Source organism: Dryobates pubescens, chromosome 2 (genome assembly GCF_014839835.1).
Source record: "Dryobates pubescens isolate bDryPub1 chromosome 2, bDryPub1.pri, whole genome shotgun sequence".
Classification (NCBI taxonomy): domain Eukaryota; kingdom Metazoa; phylum Chordata; class Aves; order Piciformes; family Picidae; genus Dryobates; species Dryobates pubescens.
The window spans coordinates 45,066,458-45,086,663 of NC_071613.1; the positions used below are offsets into that span (position 1 = coordinate 45,066,458).

Here is a 20,206-nt window from a genome sequence, read left to right on the forward strand (position 1 = left end):
GATTTCTGCACATCTGATGCAGATTTGGAGCAGTGATTCTTACTAGGATGTAGAGTGCCTGGAAATCCCTGTGTACATTGTTGTGTTGGTACCAATGAATCCAGTGGTCCTGTGATGCACCATATCAGACTCTATGTAGACATGCAGGGCATTTGCGCAAGGCTTCTGTGCAGGTCCAGTATTTCCAAAGCTCCATACAGCTCAGGGTTCTGTGATTCCTTCCAATACTTCAGCACATGTGGGTGAGCCTGCTTTGGATTTGGCTGTTTTCACCACTGGAATAATTATTTTTCAAAGAATTGTGTGTTTTTATTAGGGCATGTGTTAAGATCTGAAAGTGGGGTTGTGTTGTCTGAAATTTTTGCAGTACTTGTCTTCACATCTCACTAAAATCCATGCTCTTCAGGAAACATATTTGCATTTAGTGACTATTATAACAGTGTTCTCAAGAAGACTTGACAGACAATAAACCTGTCTCCTGTTTTTCCAGTTTGATTGTAACTCCACTGCTGGTAGCAAAGCTAAATATGTGGGCAAATATTCTCCATAATTGGTATTGATTTTGATTGATGTGTCAAAGGGGCTGGTGTTTCCAAAAGTTGCAGTTTGGACATTTAGGAAAAATCCATTTCCTGTGGAAAGTTTAGGTTCATAAGTCAGTAGAGATTTAGCACCCCAGCACAAGCTGCCGTGATGATGCATTCATGTAATTCATTAGCATAGGCACCTTAGTCATTCTCCTTATAGGTACTAAAAGTAGTTACACTCTAATAGCTGATTAATGGATTGCACAAAGTCCATTTGTATCATCAGTATCATTGTCATGATGAGCACCACAGTTGGGAGTTGCTCATGGTTTACAGAGCTATGTTTTTATGTCTTAGAAGCAAACTAAGTCAAGCCTGAAACACACTGCAAAGCTGCTGTTGGGGAAATTTCTACAGCGGTAGAACAGGTTCAAAGCAGTTTCAAAACAGCCTTGTGCAAGTCAAAAAGCAATGCACCTTCTTTACACTGAATAGTATCTTACATTGCTAATATCTCAGGTGTAACAGAATAGAATTAACCAGGTTGGAAAAGACCTTCAAGATCGTCAAGTCCAACCTATCATCTAACGCTATCTAATCAACTAAACCATGGCACCAGTGCCTCATCCAGTCTCTTCCTAAACACTTCCAGTGATGGTGACTCCACCACCTCCCTGGGCAGCACATTCCAATGGCAAATAACTCTTTCTGTGAAGAACTTCTACCTAACATTCAGCCTAAACCTCCCCTGGCACAGCTTGAGACTGTGTCCTCTTGTTCTGGTGCTGGTTGCCTGGGAGAAGAGACCAACCTCCACCTGGCTACAACCTCCCTTCAGGTAGTTGTAGACAGCAATAAAGTCTCCTCTGAGTCTCCTCTTCTCCAGGCTAAGCAACCCCAGCTCCCTCAGCCTCTCCTCATAGGGCTTGTGTTCCAAACCCCTCACCAGCTTTGTTGCCCTTCTCTGGACTTGTTCCAGCAAGCCAACATCTTTCCTAAACTGAGGGGCCCAGAACTGGACACAGTACTCAAGGTGTGGCCTAACCAGTGCAGTGTACAGGGGCAGAATGACCTCCCTGCTCCTGCTAGCCACACTGTTCCTGCTCCACGCCAGGATGCCATTGGCCTTCTTGGCCAACTGGGCACACTGCTGGCTCATGTTCATCCAGCTGTCAACTAGTACCCCCAGGTCCCTCTCTGCCTGGCCTCTCTCCAACCACTCTGACCCCAGCCTGTAGCACTGCATGGAGTTGTTGTGGCCAATGTGTACAACCCGGCACTTAGATGTGTTAAATCTCATGCCATTGGACTAGGCCCATCTGTCCAGCCTGTCAAGGTCCCTCTGCAGAGCTCTCCTACCCTCTAACAGATCAACACCTGCCCCCAGCTTGGTGTCATCTGCAAACTTACTGCTGATGGACTCAATCCTCTCATCCAGATCATTGATACAGATATTAAAGAGCATGGGGCCCAGCACTGAAGTTACATTTTGTAGGATGACCACTAGTGTGGCTTGGAGCTATTTTCTGTAAGATTTTATTGTAAACATTTTCAGTTCATAATTCTTCACTTAATATCTGCTGCACTGGTTGAGGCATTGGGAAATGGCAGCAAAGTGGGGCTTATCAGAAAATCAGCTGTCCTTTTCTATTGATCAAAACACAATGTAAAGACAGTATGTATGAAATTATTCTGAAAACAAGGCTTTCCATTTTTCAAAACAATTTTTGCAGAGAGTGAGTGCTCTTACCACATGTACCACAGAATAAATCTGCGTGACATATGACAAGCGAGAAAGGGCAGATCATTCATCATAGGGAGCACAGGCTGCTCTTGGATAGCATCCCAGGCAGTTCACTGGTCGCTGCCGATGAGTTAGCACAATCAAAACCATACCAGCTGAGTGTGCCATGAAGGAAAACCATTCATTTAATATCAAATAGGTGTGGTGAAGTCAAGCATAGAAAAAGCCATCATGTCCTGAGGATACAGTACCATATGCAGGCTAATTGTAGCAACAATGCCTCGTGTCTGGCAATTGAAAAGAACTTCACTCCCAAGAATAGAAACGTGTATTAAATTTCCAGTTCTCAATTGGAAGCCAGGGGCCATTCCACTTAATTTGGTATTGAAGGAACTGTTTTGTTTTGGCTGGAAAATGAAGGAAGCCAATCACTTGCATTCCCATGTGCTTTTGCTGATAAAAGCAGAATCCAGGAAAAAGGGGATTTGATCAATCATAAGGTCCTATTTTTTGTGTGTAGCGTCTCTCCTCTGTGGATATTGCTGTGAGGAAGAATGAAAGTCACAGCTCTCTGAGGAGGGCCTCTAAATGGGTTTTAAAAATAGTGTCCAAGCCTTTTGTACAGCAGCTTCTAATTAACACATTTATTTATTTATTAGTGTCTTATTATTCCATGAAATCAAATGGCTTTGGAGAAGAGTGTAGTGTTTTCTCAGCATTACTGCAAGCTGATTATTTTTAAATTGGGTTCCTGATCCTTCCTGTATTGAAGCCAATGGCAAAATTCCAGTAGACCTTAATAAGGGAAGAGTCAGGTCTTTGTTGGTTTATAATCACAGGGATTACAGTGACATAGGATCATATCATGTTTCCTCCAGGCAAAACTTTCACAGTTTCACTGGTAATGTACCCAGCAATGCTTTTGCACTAGTGTAACAAAGAAGTAAGGTATGAAACTCTGTGTTGTATTTCATGTAACCACCACCCATAAGGCTTGTAGGCTCATAAGAAAATTCTGAAGGTAGAAAGGGACTCAGGAGGACTCTTATTTCAACCTCCTGATGAAGTCAGGTTCAGCTATGAAACCAGATCAGGTCAATCAGGGGTATACCAATTTCACACAGGAAGCAAGGGGTGGGGAATGTGGTACTAAGCCACCTTTTCTCTCTGGTATGTGAGGAGTGGATTAAAATCAGTCTGTGAAATAATTCTGAATGAAACACGGGTTGTCTTAAACTAAACTGTTGTTAAAATGCCCAGATGGAAAGAAGGTTTGCACTGTGGAGTTCCATTCTCTACTGTAGATCCGGCCACTAGAGTTTGCTTCCTCTATTTCTCTTCTTCATTTTCTTCCTCATATTTTTTTTCCTTTTTTTTTTTCTTTTCTAAGTTCTTTTCAACATGCATTTCTGAAGTATAAGCTAATAAGTTCTTCCCAGAAAGAGAGATTGGCCATTGGAATGTGCTGCGCAGGGAGGTGGTGGAGTCCCCATCCCTGGAGGTGTTCAAGAAGGGATTGGATGAGGCACTTGGTGCCATGGTTTAGTTGATCAGATGGTGATAGGTTGGACTTTATGATCTCAAAGGTCTTTTCCAACATGGTTTATTCTGTTCTACTCTACTCTACTCTACTCTACTCTACTCTTTCTACTCTATTCTATTAAGTTACTGGGAAAAGGGAGGGGCTTCTTGTGGGGGTTTTCTGTGCTTTTTTTTTAATTAAATCTTTGTGATAGTTTTTGAGTAAGGCTGTGGTTAAGTCATGTCCTACTATGCAGGTGGGTAAGATGGGCAGAGAAACACTGCCTCCTAGAAAAATGTACTGATGCAGGACAGAAAACTGGGGAAGCCAGATACTCCTCGTGAGAGAGTTTAGTGAGAAAGAATTACTCAGAGTTGCAAATCAGTGTGTTAGGTGGCACAGTATGTTGAAGATTGCATTTGTAATCTTGGTAATTCAAATAAGTCCAATGATCTTTCTCTCCTCATGTTACAGGCATTGAGCTGATCTGTGAAAAAGACATTGATCTTGCAACACAGGTTCAAGAACTGCTGGAATTTCTTCATGAGAAACAGCACGAGCTGGAGCTTAACGCTGACCAAACCCACAAGAGGTTAGAGCAGTGCCTACAGCTCCGGCACCTACAGGCTGAAGTCAAGCAGGTGAGGGTTTAGCCACACATAAGGGTCTTAAATGGATTTTCAGCCATTACACATGCGAACTGCTAAACCAGCTCCTGCCAAGTCATGTACCTTCAGGTGGACAATCTTACTTCCCCTTTGCTCACCAGTACTTGATTTGCTGACAGATTGCAGCATGACCCTTTAAAGAACAATGAAGTGCTCTATTCCTTCTAGTGTGCAGATATTTGGCTTCAGGAAGTCTGTGCAGAACTGATCCTGTAACTTCTCAGCTGGAGAAGCTGTGTCAGACTCCCTGTGTTCTGGGACTACAATGATTAGGTTTGGAATCCAGACTTAAGCTGTTGGGGAGAATTGGCTCAAAACAAAGGGCAACTGAGCTGTGAGGTCTAAGTGTGACATTACAGTAGGTTCACATTTTCATTTATTGCCATGTTTCTGTTGACCTGCAGGAATCTTTAACATCTTCTGTGGTCTCTGGATGCTAGGAATTGTTTAGCCTTCTCAGTACTGTTACGCTGCCTTTTTTCCCCAACTGCATCCTGGCATAGGCAGTTGTATTCTGCCTCTTCTTCCCCTGATACTTAATTTGGATGTCACACATTTCTTTGTTTTCCTTTGCTATGCAAGATAATGCTACATTTCCTGCTTCCTTATCCTCACCTCATTATCCTGTATCTGTTGGGGCTTAACTATTTTACAACCCAACATCTAACTGATGTAGATGGGTTTAGGACTAAACTACTTGATATTTACTTATGAAAGAAGAGCTGCCTTGAATTAGTATCTCCATCAGAGCCTTCATTGCTATGTGACCTTTCAGCAAACCAGTAGTGAAGAATCGTCGTATTTGTTGAGCTGAATACTAATAACTCCTTTGCTTATTGACCTGTAACTTAACACAGCTACAATTTCCCTTAGAAAGAAACAAGTTACAATATATCTGTGCCCTACCTATTCAGTTTCCTGTAGATGATGCACAGCCCCAGCCATTTAGTGAAATTGGGAAATACATTGATTTTGACTTGTAGTTCATCTCCAGTCTGGTCCAGATTTCCTTCACTTTTGTTTTAGTACATCTGAGACGATGAATGATCTCATTCCCAGATTGCCCTCACTCTTGTGTATCAGTTGAAATGTGGTTGTGCCGAGACACCTACTGTAGCTGTGGTTAAGTTCTGCTGACATAGCAGAATTTGTCCCAAGGCTGCTACATGTACAGGTGTTCCCATTTTGATATAATGGCTCATGTATATACAAAGTCTTTTAACTGTCTTTCTCTATTTACATCTCATTTACCAAGGATTTCTGCTTTATATCATATGCACTAAGAGGTCAAATAGCAATCCAATGAATCAAAGTTTGTAGCCATTAAAGTATAACAATTCCAAATGAGATGCTTTGTGAACTGCCTGGGAGTGGAAATAGTATAGATCAGTGCTCAACAAACTCTTTGTTATTAAGAAATATTCTGCCCAAGACTGATTTCCCCTTATTTGGATCCCACTCATTTCTGACAGAAGCTACAGTTTGGCTTGCTTACATGAAAGTAATAACAGCCTCTGAAACTTTTTACCCCTCCCAACAATCAAGAACTCTAGCATTTTGTGATTGCTGTGCCTCAGACAGCCTCCAAACACCAATCATCCACAAATCCTTCTCTCTTCACAAAGATCAGGGAACCTTCCCTAGTTGGCTCCCTCACCAACTGTGTCAGGAAACTGTCTTCCGTCAGAAACCTCCCTTATCACTCTAGGACCCTCTGAGACCACTTCCTCTCTACTGTGTTGTATGGTGTTATGTGATACCATCAATGTCGTTCTGCTTCTCCGCTATAAACGAATGGCTTGGCTTTTTAAGAGAGTCTTTGGAGGTTTATTTAACTTTTACAAAGTTGATAAAATCAGCAATTCGTAGGAAATGACTGTTTAAAGCCATCTTTAGCTGTGGGCCTGTCTGCACATAGAGAGACAATGCTGAATTAGTACAGGAAATTATCAGGGAAAGAAAGGAGCCGTGTTAGCAGCTTATGTATATATATTTTAATTACAAGGTATTAAGTACCATTTAAGTAGAAGCCAGCTTGTGAGCAAGTTTCATCAACCAGATACAAATATGTGAATGCTTTCTTCCAACGTTTCGCTGCCTACTCCTAAACCAATGATACAATAAAAAGGCTCTGCAGGTGACTGGGTTTTGCACTTAGATTTCAGAAGCTTTGGGTATGCAAACTGAAGTTGTTTCTTAGTGTATATAAACAACATGCACACAAAAGAAGAGAGGGTAAAAAAATAAGGAAAAAAATAAAGGGAAAAATTTGCTCTAGAGAAAGCTGATGCAATCATAGAATCATAGAATCAGTCAGGGTTGGAAGGGACCACAAGGATCATCCAGTTCCAACCCCCCTGCCATGGGCAGGGACACCCCACACTAGATCAGGCTGGCCAGAGCCTCATCCAGCCTGGGCTTAAACACCTCCAGGGACAGGGCCTCAACCACCTCCCTGGACAACCCATTCCAGGGCTTCACCACTCTCATGGGGAAGAACTTCTTCCTCATGTCCAGTCTGAATCTCCCCACCTCCAGCTTCATTCCATTCCCCTAGTCCTATCACTATCTGATATCCTGAGAAGCCCCTCCCCAGCCTTCTTGTAGGCCCCCTTCAGACACTGGAAGGCCACAATAAGGTTACCTCTGAGCCTTCTTTTCTCCAGACTGAACAGCCCCAACTCTTTCAGTCTGTCCTCACAGGAGAGGTGCTCCAGCCCTCTGCTCATCCTCGTGATGATCAGAAGCCCTGACATTCAAGTGACAGACTTTTTAAAGCAGAATGAATTAATTATTTAAGTTTTTCTAAGAAAAAATTGCAACTGGTTGGGTGTTCCATGGGCCTGGAAGTGGGAACTTAGGAGCCCCGCAGTGAGCATCTGAGTCCACACTCTGTAGGGAGGAGGAAAGGGCAGCAGCATTACTCAAGAAGAGTACTGTAAGTGTTGTTGTCAAGATGTAGTCTGTCAGAGCCTGACCTGGAGTGCTTCACCCTCAACATTTTTGAGTCAACAGGACACCTGTACAGAGCAATGCACATGTATCACTAGAGGAAACCTGGCAGATTTCAGTTGTACGGTCCCTCTTCCTCCCTACTCAACCTTATTACCTAGTAGCTTTTCACTGATGAAGTTGCTGTATGACTGAAGTTTCCAGTGATTTTGTTTGTTTGTTTTGTTTTGTCAGATATTTGTATGAAATCTGTGTCAAAACCTCAGTGGCAGGTTTTGAAATTTTCAGATCAAACACAGACTGTTCCCAGGAGGACCCTCTCACACCCTCATTGTATTGTTTAAAAAGAAATAAAAGCTGTTGCATTTTTAGCACGCAAGCCTAGGATATATCATGGCATATAAAATAGGAAAGCATGTCTTGATTTATATTATCCTCACTTCAAGTCTTTCCCAGTGATCCTTTGGTTAACTTCAAGTTTTGGTACCATGTGTTTGGTAATAATGTATCTTTCTGGTGTGATGGACTATAGCACATGCCAGCCAAAAAGATTGCCTTATGATAACCCGATTCCTTTTCCTTTGAATCTTTGTTGCATTTCCCACAGGAACACTAACACCTGCTGATGAAAGAGAGAAAGCTGAAAAATGGAATCTTCCACACTGTTGTGCTGAGAAGAATGTAATTTTCTACAAATTAGGGTCAGCTTACCTGTGTGGATGGCTCCCCTTTCTTTCTCCTAGGGAAAACTCATTTTCCTACCCTACAGGGAATTGAATAACTATAACCAGGGTGATACATGATGCAGGGATAAAAAATAAAACAACAGAAAATCCTTATTTCTTTCAGGCAATTTAACTGATCACTTGGTGAGAATTATGGGACAAAAGGGGACTTACTATGTAGAATACTGCAGCAATACTCCAGTGATGGAGTCACCATCACTAGTGGTGTTTAAGAGGAGACTGGATGAGGCACTTGGTGCCCTTGGTGCCATGGTTTAGTTGTTTAGATGGTGTTGGGTGATAGGTTGGACTCGATGATCTCAAAGCTCTTTTCCAACCTGGTTTGGTCTATTCTATTCTATTCTATTCTATTCTATTCTATTCTATTCTATTCTATTCTATTCTATTCTATTCTATTCTATTCTATTCTATTCTATTCTATTCCAACCTATTCTATGCTATTCTATTCTATTCTATTCTATTGCCAATTTTGGAGCTTTGTAAATCACAGGCTAAGTTTAGAGCAATGATTGGGCAGTCAGGATTTCCTCTGTGTCTGCAAATTAAATTCAGCACCTTTCTGGCTTTATTGGAATAATTTGACACCCACACAGGTAGAAAATAGATGTTGAGACAGCACTGCAAAGAACTTGCATGTGTATTTTGAATGATAATTTTCTAAACATCTGTCTTAAAATAGCAGAAATTGTTACTGATGAAAAGAATAAATACAAGCTTGACAGATTAAGTATATTTAGGATCTGATTCTGCAGTCATTATGGCATGGGTTGCATGTCTACAAATAACCTGAATATCCATGAAGTAAAGCGTCTTGACTAGATATAAAATGCGAGACCTGGGACTTTTTCCTAGCTCTACATGCAGGTGGAAACTCCAACTGCATCTTGAATCCATGAAGACAGCTGTTTCTTCTTCCCCCTCACACCTAAGCTCTTACTTTAGTGTGGAGGAAAAAACACAAGCAGAAAGGAGTTGCAAGGTCCACGATTCCAGACGAAAATCTGAAAAGGAGAGATATCTTTGTTTAATTCATCTTTCCCTCATTGCACCTTGTGGTTTTGTCATGGGATATTTGCGTAGGGGGATGTTCATTTTTGTCATCTACCCATGTAAATACTTTGGGAGTTTAATTCTTCAAGCAGTAACTTCCTCAATAAGGTCTTTCCCTTTAAAAATGTATGTCATTAAGGCCTTATCCTAGGATTTCTTTCTGCTCACTTTTCCAGCCTGACACCACACTGAGCAAACTACCTTTTTGTAAACCAGGCTGAAGCATTTTCTCATTGGTGACTACATAAACCTTTGTACTGAAGCACCCTTCCCATAAGAACATCCTTTCTTTCCAGGTGCTTGGCTGGATCCGGAACGGTGAATCAATGCTGAACGCAAGCCTTGTCAATGCAAGCTCCCTCTCTGAAGCTGAGCAGCTCCAGCGAGAGCATGAACAGTTTCAGCTGGCCATAGAGGTAACTTGAATAAGTTAACCTTCTTTCTTTTTCTCAGATGATCATCATACAAAAGGTTATCTCTTGAGCATCAATCTTTGCTGCTTGAGGGAAAGGAATAAAAACTTGAGCAAATCCCCTTATCTTTAAACTCATAATGCAGCCAGAGGTTAATAGAGAAATAAATTATTTATCATCTGCAGCTAATTCTTCTGCTGTCAGATATCAGCCTTTCCATTCATGAAAAGGACACTCACCCATCTCCTGATAATTTCTCTGAGGGAAAAAAAAAAATAATTGAAATTCACCAAATGATCTGAAAATGGGAAAAGTTAATGAGGTTGGTTTGGTTTGGGTTTTTGGTTGGTTTTTTTCCCCATGCCCACGATTTGCAGATAATTTCATAGTATTCATTTTTGCATATCTTTGTCACTGGATAATTCTTGCAGATGAAATCTGTGTTTCATGCAGCTCTCCTTTTGTGGACATTTGTTGAAGTCCACATTCTCAAATAACTTTGAAGAAGAGGCAAAAGGGGTGATTTTTAAGACTTGCCTGCTAAACTGAGCTTTTGCCCTGAAGTAATGCACCTGTGACCTGACTTTAAAATCTAATTTTGAGCCAACACATCTGCCTCTCTCGTAGGGTCGGATATGACAGGGGAATAGCACCTCCTGTGAGCTTCCCTCTTTGCATGGGAATGTAGTGGAGGGCTACTGACTCCCATGAGTAGGGCACTGCAAGATTCACGGGTAGGCTCGGTGCTTTACGCATCTTTGTCACTATGAACAAACCCTGCACTCACAAGGTGTGCTTGCTGTAGATGCTAGAAAGGGGAACTATAGCTTTCTCCTATTCCTGCTTAACAAGGTGTAAATGCTTCCCAGATTATCTTAATTTATAGCTTTTTACAGAGCAAAGTGCAAGCTGAAAAATCCCTTTCTGTGACTTATATATACCTGAAAATCACAAAAATTAAACCAAACTTGAATCTGTGAAAATAATATTTTCGTAATGGAGCTCTGAAGAGATGCCTCATTTGGGGTGGGAGAGAGGAAAGTGTTTTTTCTCTCTCCTGGTAAACTTTGAATAAGTCAATATATATTATAGTGTTGCTAGTAATTATAGTTTAAATCTCAGCTAATGACCTATTGTGATCCATCTCCACTCACACTAAGGAAGGAGCAGCTGTTCTAGCTCCTAAGGGAAAAGAACCAAGCTGTGCTGACCGTATCCTGGCAGCCGACACCAGACAGCAGTGGGGAGCAAGACACCCACTGGCTGCACTGTCACAGCTTGCTGCCATGGGGGAAGTGCTTGTGTTTGGTGGTGAATGCAAATCATAGAAGGAGAGGAGAGTTACACCACAGTAATGGGAAAATAAGGGAGAAAATGCTAGATTAAATTTTTGAAGTGTTTAAAGCTCAGTATGGGGAAGATGTCAGGAAATCACACAGGGCAGACTGTTCTCTAAAGGCATTCTTGATGTGGAACTGGTTTTCAGTTGAAATCCTTTACAGTCTATTTAAAACAAGTATTACAATTCTAACATCAGTAAAGCAGCTGGATATTAAATTTAACCAGTTGTTCTTGAACATCTTCCTAAATGTTTCTGTCAAGCATTAATCATTTTTTTTGCTAATAGCTTTCTCTACATTGCATTATTCATCAGTGTATTACCAGATGATTTCAAGCTTCTTTCCAGGTTCAAGGATTAGGTCATAAAAGTATCACATGAGAATTTGTCAGCAGCAGTTACAAATGGGATGTAGAACAGAGGAGTCTTTGGGAGACTTTAGGGCTTCTGTTCAGAAAATTAAAATCAAGTATTCCATTCAGCCATGCCTGAACACAGTTACATAGGAGGCTGTGAAGGGCTGGGGGCTATTTTCTTCTCTGCAACCTGCAGAAAGAGGCATAACCACCAGTTGGTTACTCTGAGAGGAGCTGGGGAATGGGGTGGATAATTCAGTCCTGCCTGTAAAGTGGCTGCTGAGTCAACTGGGAGACAGTGGAGAAAATGTCTTGACTCCCCAAAGCTCTGTTCTTCAGGGTAGCGTAGTGTAGCTCCCGTGTTAGTTAGTGAAATGACTTCCAGCAATGTATCTTGTAGAGTGTGATACTTGTGATATAGTTTGTGATGTCTTCTGGGGTTGATGTTTTGTATCCTGCAGACAGGACAATTACACACATGAGTGAGGCTGCTGATGCCAGCAAACTGCCTGGCAAGAGTCAAATTAACATGATTAGGCCTACAGTTTGCCAACTTGCTTTTGTATTTGCAGACTGTGTGGGATGCAGTCAGCCCTGAGTACAGGCTGGGTGGGAGTTCAGCACAACAGCTACCTGCACTGGGCTTGTCAAAATGAAAGCAGATCAGTGGAGTTAACCTATTTTAGCCAGTGCTTGCTGGTCTGAGCTTTTATAACGTGTTGCAAATGTGTGTGAATAATTGAAACTGAAATGCTTTGCAGAAAGTAACTGTTAACTGAAGATAACTCTAAAATGTTTCACTCTCTCACATCTCCATGCTCACACCTTGCTTCACCTTTCTACCATATATCTGGCACATCTATGCAACCTCTCTTTCCTCCCCTCATACACAGTCCCTCTTTCATGCCACTTCCTTACAGAAGACACACCAGAGTGCCCTGCAAGTCCAGCAGAAAGCCGAAGTGTTGCTACAGGCTGGGCATTATGATGCTGATGCTATCAGAGAGTGTGCCGAAAAAGTGGCCCTGCACTGGCAGCAGCTGATGCTGAAGATGGAGGACAGGCTCAAACTTGTCAATGCCTCGGTGGCCTTCTATAAAACTTCTGAGCAGGTGAGCTGAACAGTACCTGTGCCACTGCATATTGCTTCAGCCCGGGATTTCGCTCCCAGTGTATAATGTGACAGTCTTGCCTCTCACCCAGATCAGTGCAGAGTGCTGACTGTTCCAAATACCCGCTGTGGTAATTCCACTGAGGAGCAGCGCTCATTCTTCTCCCTTTACCTTGAGTAATCCCAAAAGTACAAAGAATATCGCTTCAGTCAGCCATTAAAAGCTGTCCATGCCATATGTTTGCATGTCTTCATCCACACATTATGTGCATACAAACCTTTCTGACAACTGAACAGGGACAGTAGTGAGCCCTTGGGTGATTCCCAGCTGGTGAGCACCAATGTGAGTGCACTGCATGATGTAGCAGTGCTGGTAGGTGTGGGTTTTCTGCAGGGGTTCTTCTGCCAGTGAGAGATGTCGCAGCACTGGCAAAATTAACTGAAAAGGCATTTGCTCCATTGGCATAGTAATGCCACACGTGGAAACCAAATTTTGACCTAGCTAAAACTGTTTCTTTGACTGGCACTGTAACAACAAAGCAACCAAAGAAATGAAAAGACACAAACAAGCAGCCAAGCAAAAATAAAAGCAGAGGTTTGCATTGAGGCAATGGAATTCTTCAAGTTTCTTCTTTTTTTTTTAAAGTTGTCCCCTTTTCAACAGGAAGCATTTCTGAAATCCCAACATTTTTGTTTCAAGTTCTTATGACGTTAGAGTTAATTTTGAGGACTTTAAATCTGCTCTTCCTTGAGAATTGCTTGCAATTAATTACTAGGTAGTTGGTGAGCAGAACCAGCCAGTGTTTTCACTGGTCATTAAACACAACCATGCCAAAAAAAATGCCAAGATACGAAGCGATCGCTCTTAAATCCATCTGCAGTGCAGATAATTACAGCAGTAATCATTACATGTTGACACAACTTTACTTCATTCCAGGTGTCCATGAATTGCAAAACACATTCCAGTTGGCTGCTGGTATGATGGGATCCCTTACACAAACAGGTGCCATTGATACTGTAGTCAGTGAGAATGAGCATCACTGCGTGGATATCTGAGAAGCCTTGTCTGATGTAATTTACTGCAGCCAGGCAGTTCATGTTAGCACATGTTAGCCACTGCAGGAAACTGTGGTTTTATACATCAGGTGGCAGTGATTGCCATTAAATGTTCTTTTGTTACTGTCACACCATTAGTTCCTCAATTAATTTAGAACAGAACAGAATAGAATAGAATAGAATAGAATAGACCAGGTTGGAAGAGACCTTCAAGATCATCATGTCCAACCTATCATCCAACACTACCCAATCAACTAAACCATGCAACCAAGCATCCTGTCAAGCCTCATCCTGAACTCCCCCAGCGACAGCGACCCCACCACCTCCTCAGGCAGCCCATTCTAATGGGCAATCACTCTCTCTGTGTAAAACTTCCTCCTAACCTCCAGCCTAAACCTCCCCTGGTGCAGCCTGAGACTGTGTCCTCTTGTTCTGGTACTGGTTGCCTGGGAGAAGAGACCAACCACTGCCTTACTACAACCGCGCTTCAGGTAGTTGTAGACAGCAATAAGGTCACCTCTGAGTCTCCTCTTCTCCAGGCTAAGCAATCCCAGCTCCCTCAGTCTCTCCTTGTAGGGCTTGTGTTCCAAGCCCCTCACCAACTTTGTTGCCCTTCTCTGGACACGCTCCAGCAAGTCAACATCCTTCCTAAACTGAGGGGCCCAGAACTGGACACAGTACTCGAGGTGCGGCCTAACCAGCGCAGTGTACAGGGGCAGAATGTCCTCCCTGCTCCTGCTGGCCACACTGTTCCTGATGCAGGCCAGGATGCCATTGGCCTTCCTGGCTGCCTGGGCACACTGCAGTCTCATGTTCAGCCTACCATCAACCAGCACCCCCAGGTCCCTCTCCACCTGTCTGCTCTCCAGCCACTCTGACCCCAGCCTGTAGCTCTGCATGGGGTTGTTGTGGCCAATGTGCAGAACCCGGCCACAACAACCACATTGAAGATTTTTAGCACAACTAAATGAAAAATTAAGGGAAAAGATTTCTTCTTCCTTAACACTGAGGCTGTGGATGATTCTTGGGCCATTTTTTGGTGTTACTTGTTTAATGCATTTTGAAGATTAAATCATTCCTTACAATGAATATCTTTCACAGTGAAGAGTTTGAAATGGATTTACAGTCTCTGATGCATTCAAGATTGAAATGAATTATCGTTGATGGAGGATTGTGAGAAACAAAAGCCATTAATGCTTTAGACAATCGAATGTGCTGGCCAAAATATGCATAGCCAGTAATTTATCAGCTCAGTCTCTCTTCCTGTTTCCAAGTCACAGACAAGCATACTGCAGTGCCCAACAGTTCATTCTTTAGTTGTGTCTGTGCAGCAAATGTTTATGGCAAAGATCATGCAGTCTTTCAATGTTCATAAATACACTGCTGCAAGTAGTCTTTTGTCTTCTCTTGGGCTGCCCCATTGATCTACAGTCCTTAATGGTCTGCTTTCTGATGGGGTGACAGTGGATTAAGTAATTTACTGGATCCTCAATCTCTGAGTATCTAGAAAAATCAGGTAAAAGGGTGGAAGGACTGTGACAACCATCCAAACTTTTTCATGCCTGTACATATGTACGTCATATGCTATGTTCTTGGTATACCCGATAGAGCCCTGGCTTTCAAATAGCCCAGTTTCTCTCTGACTTCATTGGCAGCCCACTTAATATTAGTTTCTCTCATCATCCTAACAGAGAGATGATAGTTTCATGTGTAGGGAAGATGTCAATCCCAAGGAATAAGTTTACCTTTGTTTTTTAAGTGATCAAAGCCCAATAAAATGCTGAAGTTTTCAAGAAATGGAAATGCTTTTCTGTGCCTAAATCACACATGGTGCGACTTGTTCTCTATTAAGTGTTTGAGGGTGAATGTTGGTTTGCATCCAAGCAAGAAGATGATTTCAGACTGTCAGATGTGTAAAGTCTTGAGCAGCCTAGCAGCAGGGTAAATTATCACTTCACCACAGCTCACCAGTTTTTGAATGGAATTTATTGTGTTCATGAATAGAGTTCTGTGAAAATGACCTATGACAGTGGGGAGAATTGGTGTGTGATGCTGGAGTCTCTTCCAGACTATGGGCTCCATCATGCAGAGTCCTCCAAATTCATATAAAAGTTGCAGGAGTGAGAGAGAAAAGGGTGCATGTGGTCAACTGGATCCCTAGAAATAACCAACGGGATCTTGAGTAATCCCAGCAGTGAGGTGTTTAGGAAAGACCTCTGGGACAGAAAAGGAAAGTTTCAAATGTTCCATAAAACTGCAGGGTTTTTTTCATTTTCTGCCCTGGCTACTGAGAGTATTCTCAGAACCTGCAATGCAAAAGACCCAGCCTTGTCTGAGGCCACTGCACACACGATTTTCAGACTGTGTTGGTTCAGTTACTGCATTCCCATTATTCTACCAAGAAAGAAAGTTTGTGTCTAAGCCCTGTACAGTGGAACACCTGCATCAGGTTGTGACATTGATTTAATGTCTATTGGTTTCCATCAGTCTTTAGTTTCTCTCTATACAGCTTTTCTAATGTGCAGCTGAAGAGAATTAGTTCCAGCCTCAGACTTTGTTTCAGGAAAGTATTTAACCATATGTTTTTCTTTAAGTATGTGCTAAGTCCCTCGACTTCAGTAGGATTTAAACACATCTAAAGCAACCCTCCAGAACAGGGATTGCTTCCTGAATGATTCACTGGGGCCAAACTGACCCCTGCCTTGATTCAACCTTTTGAGCTTTCCCCCCATTAGCAGCTGAAAGAGAAGAAAGATTTATCACCCTTATACTGGATGAATTGCATTTCAAACAGTAGAGGTCCCTATGGGTAAGGAGAACTTCTAGGTCATTCTGTCCAGGGCCTGGTACATTTCTAGTTCTCCTCCATACCATGGCCCATAGTCTAAAACGTTAGAGATGTCATTGCTCATAGACTTTTACTGAATATATCCTTCCTGATTCTGAGGGTAGATAACTGAATTGTTGTGCTATGGCATGTTTCAGGTGTGCAGCGTATTAGAGAGTCTGGAGCAAGAATACAGACGGGATGAAGACTGGTGCGGAGGGCGAGATAAACTTGGACCAGCAGCTGAGATAGACCATGTCATCCCTCTGATCAGCAAACACCTGGAACAGAAGGAGGCTTTCCTCAAGGTCTCATTTTAGTTCTCTAATAAGTGCCCAGGGAGGTGGTGGAGTCACCATCCCTGGAGGTGTTCAAGAGGGGACTGGACGTGGCACTTGGAGCCATGGTTTAGTCATGAGGTCTGTGGTGACAGGTTGGACTCGATGATCTTTGAGGTCTCTTCCAACCTTGGTGATTCTGTGATTCTTTGAAATCTCCCTATCAAATAGACAATTTGGAGCAGTGTTGGTAAGTTTGAATGGAGGCTCTGAGGTGTAATTCCAGTTCAGATATTGTCTGGTCAATATAAATCCTAGGCCAATTTCACACTGTTATAGTAGGGTTAATAAGCATTAGTGTCAATGCATATCTCAGAGCAATGTTGTCAGGACTAATTAGGCGGTTTTCACATTGCAGTTGGAGGATATTAGTCGTTCTGCTTGTTTAGAGTTCAAATTCTGAAAACTGCACATAATGAGCATTATAAATGACAGGTATTAATACAGCATTTTGGTGTTGGTATATGCAAACCATTCAGCATTTCAAATTCTGTTCTCCAAGCCAATAGCTGAAGAACTACTAGCAACTGAAGGAATTGTATCTCTGCAGGGCAGCACCAGCATGGAGACAGAGATTTCCTCCTGCCCCCTAGGTGCTGCTTTGTAAGAACTGTAGGGCTGACAGGCTGGCAAGTCAACTCCTACCTTTCACTAAAACTGAACCTACACTTGTCTGCAAGGCTTAAAAAAATGTGCTTCTAGACTGTACATTTTTGAAACATTGAGAACTTTTCTTGGTTTAGATAAATTGAAAATGTATGATACACACCACCAGTTGTTTTATGATTGTCATTAATTTGCTTTAGCATATAAAATAAGCCACTATATTAAAAATTACTCATGCTTTAATACATTCACGAGGCTGTTAGTTTATTAGCTGAGTTCACTGACTTTTAGCTGAAGCTCTTGTGTTTGCAGAGGCAAGAGAACTTCTCTCTGCAATATCAACAGAGAAATTCCTTAGGTCCACTTTGCTTTCTTTGCTCATTTTCACTGGTTCTTTTTGATGTGGGCTGCTTTGTGTTTGTTTTTTTTCAGGCCTGTACACTGGCACGAAGGAATGCTGAAGTGTTTCTCAAGTACATCCACAGGAATAATGTCAGCATGCCTGGAGTAGCAAGCCATACAAGGGGGCCTGAGCAGCAAGTGAAAGGTTGGTGCATTACTGTAATGACAACACTGAAGGTTTTGTTTGTTTCCTCCTCTGCTGTGTGATCATTCAAAAGCTGTGTGAATGAGCATGTGAACACGCTGAAAAAGCACCTTAAGTTCTGTCATGTGCTGTCACTAAAATGATATATATGCCTGACACCTTAGGCAATAGTACTCTTGGAACTCTCAGAAACCAATCCCTCCTCTGCTAGTTGGGAGTTCTCATATAGAAATCTGCTGTTGCAAGTTGTAGTGAGGGGGGAAAAGAAGGAAGGGGCTTTGAAACATGGGCTTTCTCTGGTTTCTCTTGTCAGGGGAGTCCATGGGAGTGACATTGTGCCATCCCCCATCAAATGGGTTGTCAGCTGAGATGATCAGGCAGTATTTTGCCTCAGTATCTAAAAATGCATAAACAAATAACACATATTACATCATATCATATCATTTAACTCCCCTCCCAGGGAGATTGTGGAAGCCCCCTACCTGGGGGTGTTCAAGGCCAGATTGGACAGGGCCTTGAGCAAACTGGTCTGTTGGGTGGTATCCCTGCCCTTAGGTGGGGGGACTGGAATTAGATGAACTTTAAGGTCCCTTCCAACCCAAACCATTCTATGATTCTATAAGGCTGAGATGCTTCCTTCTTGCTGCTGAGCACTGGAAAACAATGAACTCCAAACTTGTTTGTCCTTAGGATGGACCTCCTGGGGTTTTTTTTTGTCCTTAGAATCCTCTTTGGTGTCCTACCACATCAAACAGACACCAGGGACAGTATCTGCCTGTAGTTACTTTCCTTTGGTCAGAAGAGCACCATTTGCAATCAGACAATAGATCTGTTTGAAGTATTTCTACCCCTCTGCTTAACTAAACAGTTGTTGATCTGTGCCTAGCAATTCTGCAAGGTACTGATAAGAATGAGGAAAGTGATTCTGCAAAAATAAACCATTTTTGTTATTATTATTAATGGCTTTCTTACAGGCTGCAGACAGCTACAGGTTAAAAGCAGTGCAGTCATTATATATGTGGGATGGATGGGAACTTTGGTTATATACAGATGATGAAAATGGGGCTACCGAAGAGATTATTTTCCTTCCTTTCTCTCAATGCAAGTTCTAAAATGTTAACATGACTTTGTTCAACTTTCTCCCACTACTGTGCCAAATGCTTATTATTGTTGTCAACTTTTGTTCCCTACAGTTGAAAATCATGGGAAAATCAATTAAACCCTGACTCAGCAAGCCCTTAAATATGCACTTGATAGAAGCTTTTGAGTGTTCCTCACTGAGCTGGTTTGAAATGATTCACTTATATAAAAGCCAACTTTAATGCTAGTCTTTCTCTAAGCCAAATGTGTAATTCATATGCTTGGTGACACAAACCACAACAATCCACAACAAATCTTTGAAGAGGACACTTTAGTTCAGAATAAAAGCACCACTTGGTAGGGTACTTATTGTGCTTCCAAAGCAAAGCTGTTAATAAAGAACAAGATTAGTTTTATTTGGCGTAAACTGTTTATACAGAGGCCTGATCTAGAGCCTCAAGTTTATTTTACCATTCAGACAAAGTTGCTGTTGTCCTAGCAGGGACTGGACTAAGTCTCACAAATAAGTTATTACAAATTTGTTCACCATCAGCAGCATCACACTTGTAAATATGTTTGCTCCTAGAGTTCTGATACCTCTATACCTAGGCAGGGTGAGATGAACCATCCTGCTGCCAGCTACACATGATTCAGATCAGTTCAAATAGAAAAACTCAGGTTTCACTAAGGTTTATGCTACTGATACAGTGTACATCTCTTGCATTCTCTCTGTGTGTATTTTCAGTTAAACCTGTGGTACTTTTTAAAGAGTTAAATCATACCCTTTTAGCAAGCAGAGACAGTCTGGCTGAGCACTTGGGTTTTGAAGGAGAACATGTATGCCCTAGACTCCAAGGAGTAACAAGTCTTCTGCCAGTCTGGAGACCTTATTGCTCTCTACAACTACCTGAAGGGAGGTGGTAGACGGGGGGGGGCTGGTCGCTTCTCCCAGGCAACCAGCACCAGAACAAGAGGACACAGTCTCAAGCTGCACCAGGGGAGGTTTAGACTGGATGTTAGGAAGAAATTCTTCATAGAGAGAGTGATTGCCCATTGGAATGGGCTGCCCAGGGAGGTGGTGGAGTCACCATCACTGGGGCTGTTTAGGAGGAGACTGGATGGGGTGCTTGGTGCCATGGTTTAGTTGATTAGATGGTGTTGGATGATAGGTTGGATGCAATGATCTCGAGGGTCTCTTCCAACCTGGTCTGGCCTATTCTATTCTATTATATTCTATTGAATGTCTGAATGTCTGGCACATCCCTATCACACAGAAAACAGTTTAGATGACTAATATTATGCCTCAACCTCAAATCAAGTCCAA

General features: G+C 42.2%; 1 protein-coding gene across 11 annotated transcripts in view; it reads left to right on the forward strand.

The window, feature by feature from the left end:
- KALRN (kalirin RhoGEF kinase) overlaps positions 1 to 20,206 on the forward strand; it is a 548,250-nt gene that overhangs the window by 362,664 nt on the left and 165,380 nt on the right. For 10 of the 11 annotated variants that reach the window (XM_054176436.1, XM_054176489.1, XM_054176457.1 and 7 more), the window contains 5 exons: positions 4,268 to 4,434; positions 9,506 to 9,625; positions 12,211 to 12,429; positions 16,470 to 16,619; positions 17,688 to 17,802. In XM_054176436.1, coding sequence (XP_054032411.1) covers positions 4,268 to 4,434; positions 9,506 to 9,625; positions 12,211 to 12,429; positions 16,470 to 16,619; positions 17,688 to 17,802 — 771 coding nt within the window. The remainder of the gene's footprint in view (positions 1 to 4,267; positions 4,435 to 9,505; positions 9,626 to 12,210; positions 12,430 to 16,469; positions 16,620 to 17,687; positions 17,803 to 20,206) is intronic. The other variant, XM_054176446.1, reaches the window with a different exon arrangement.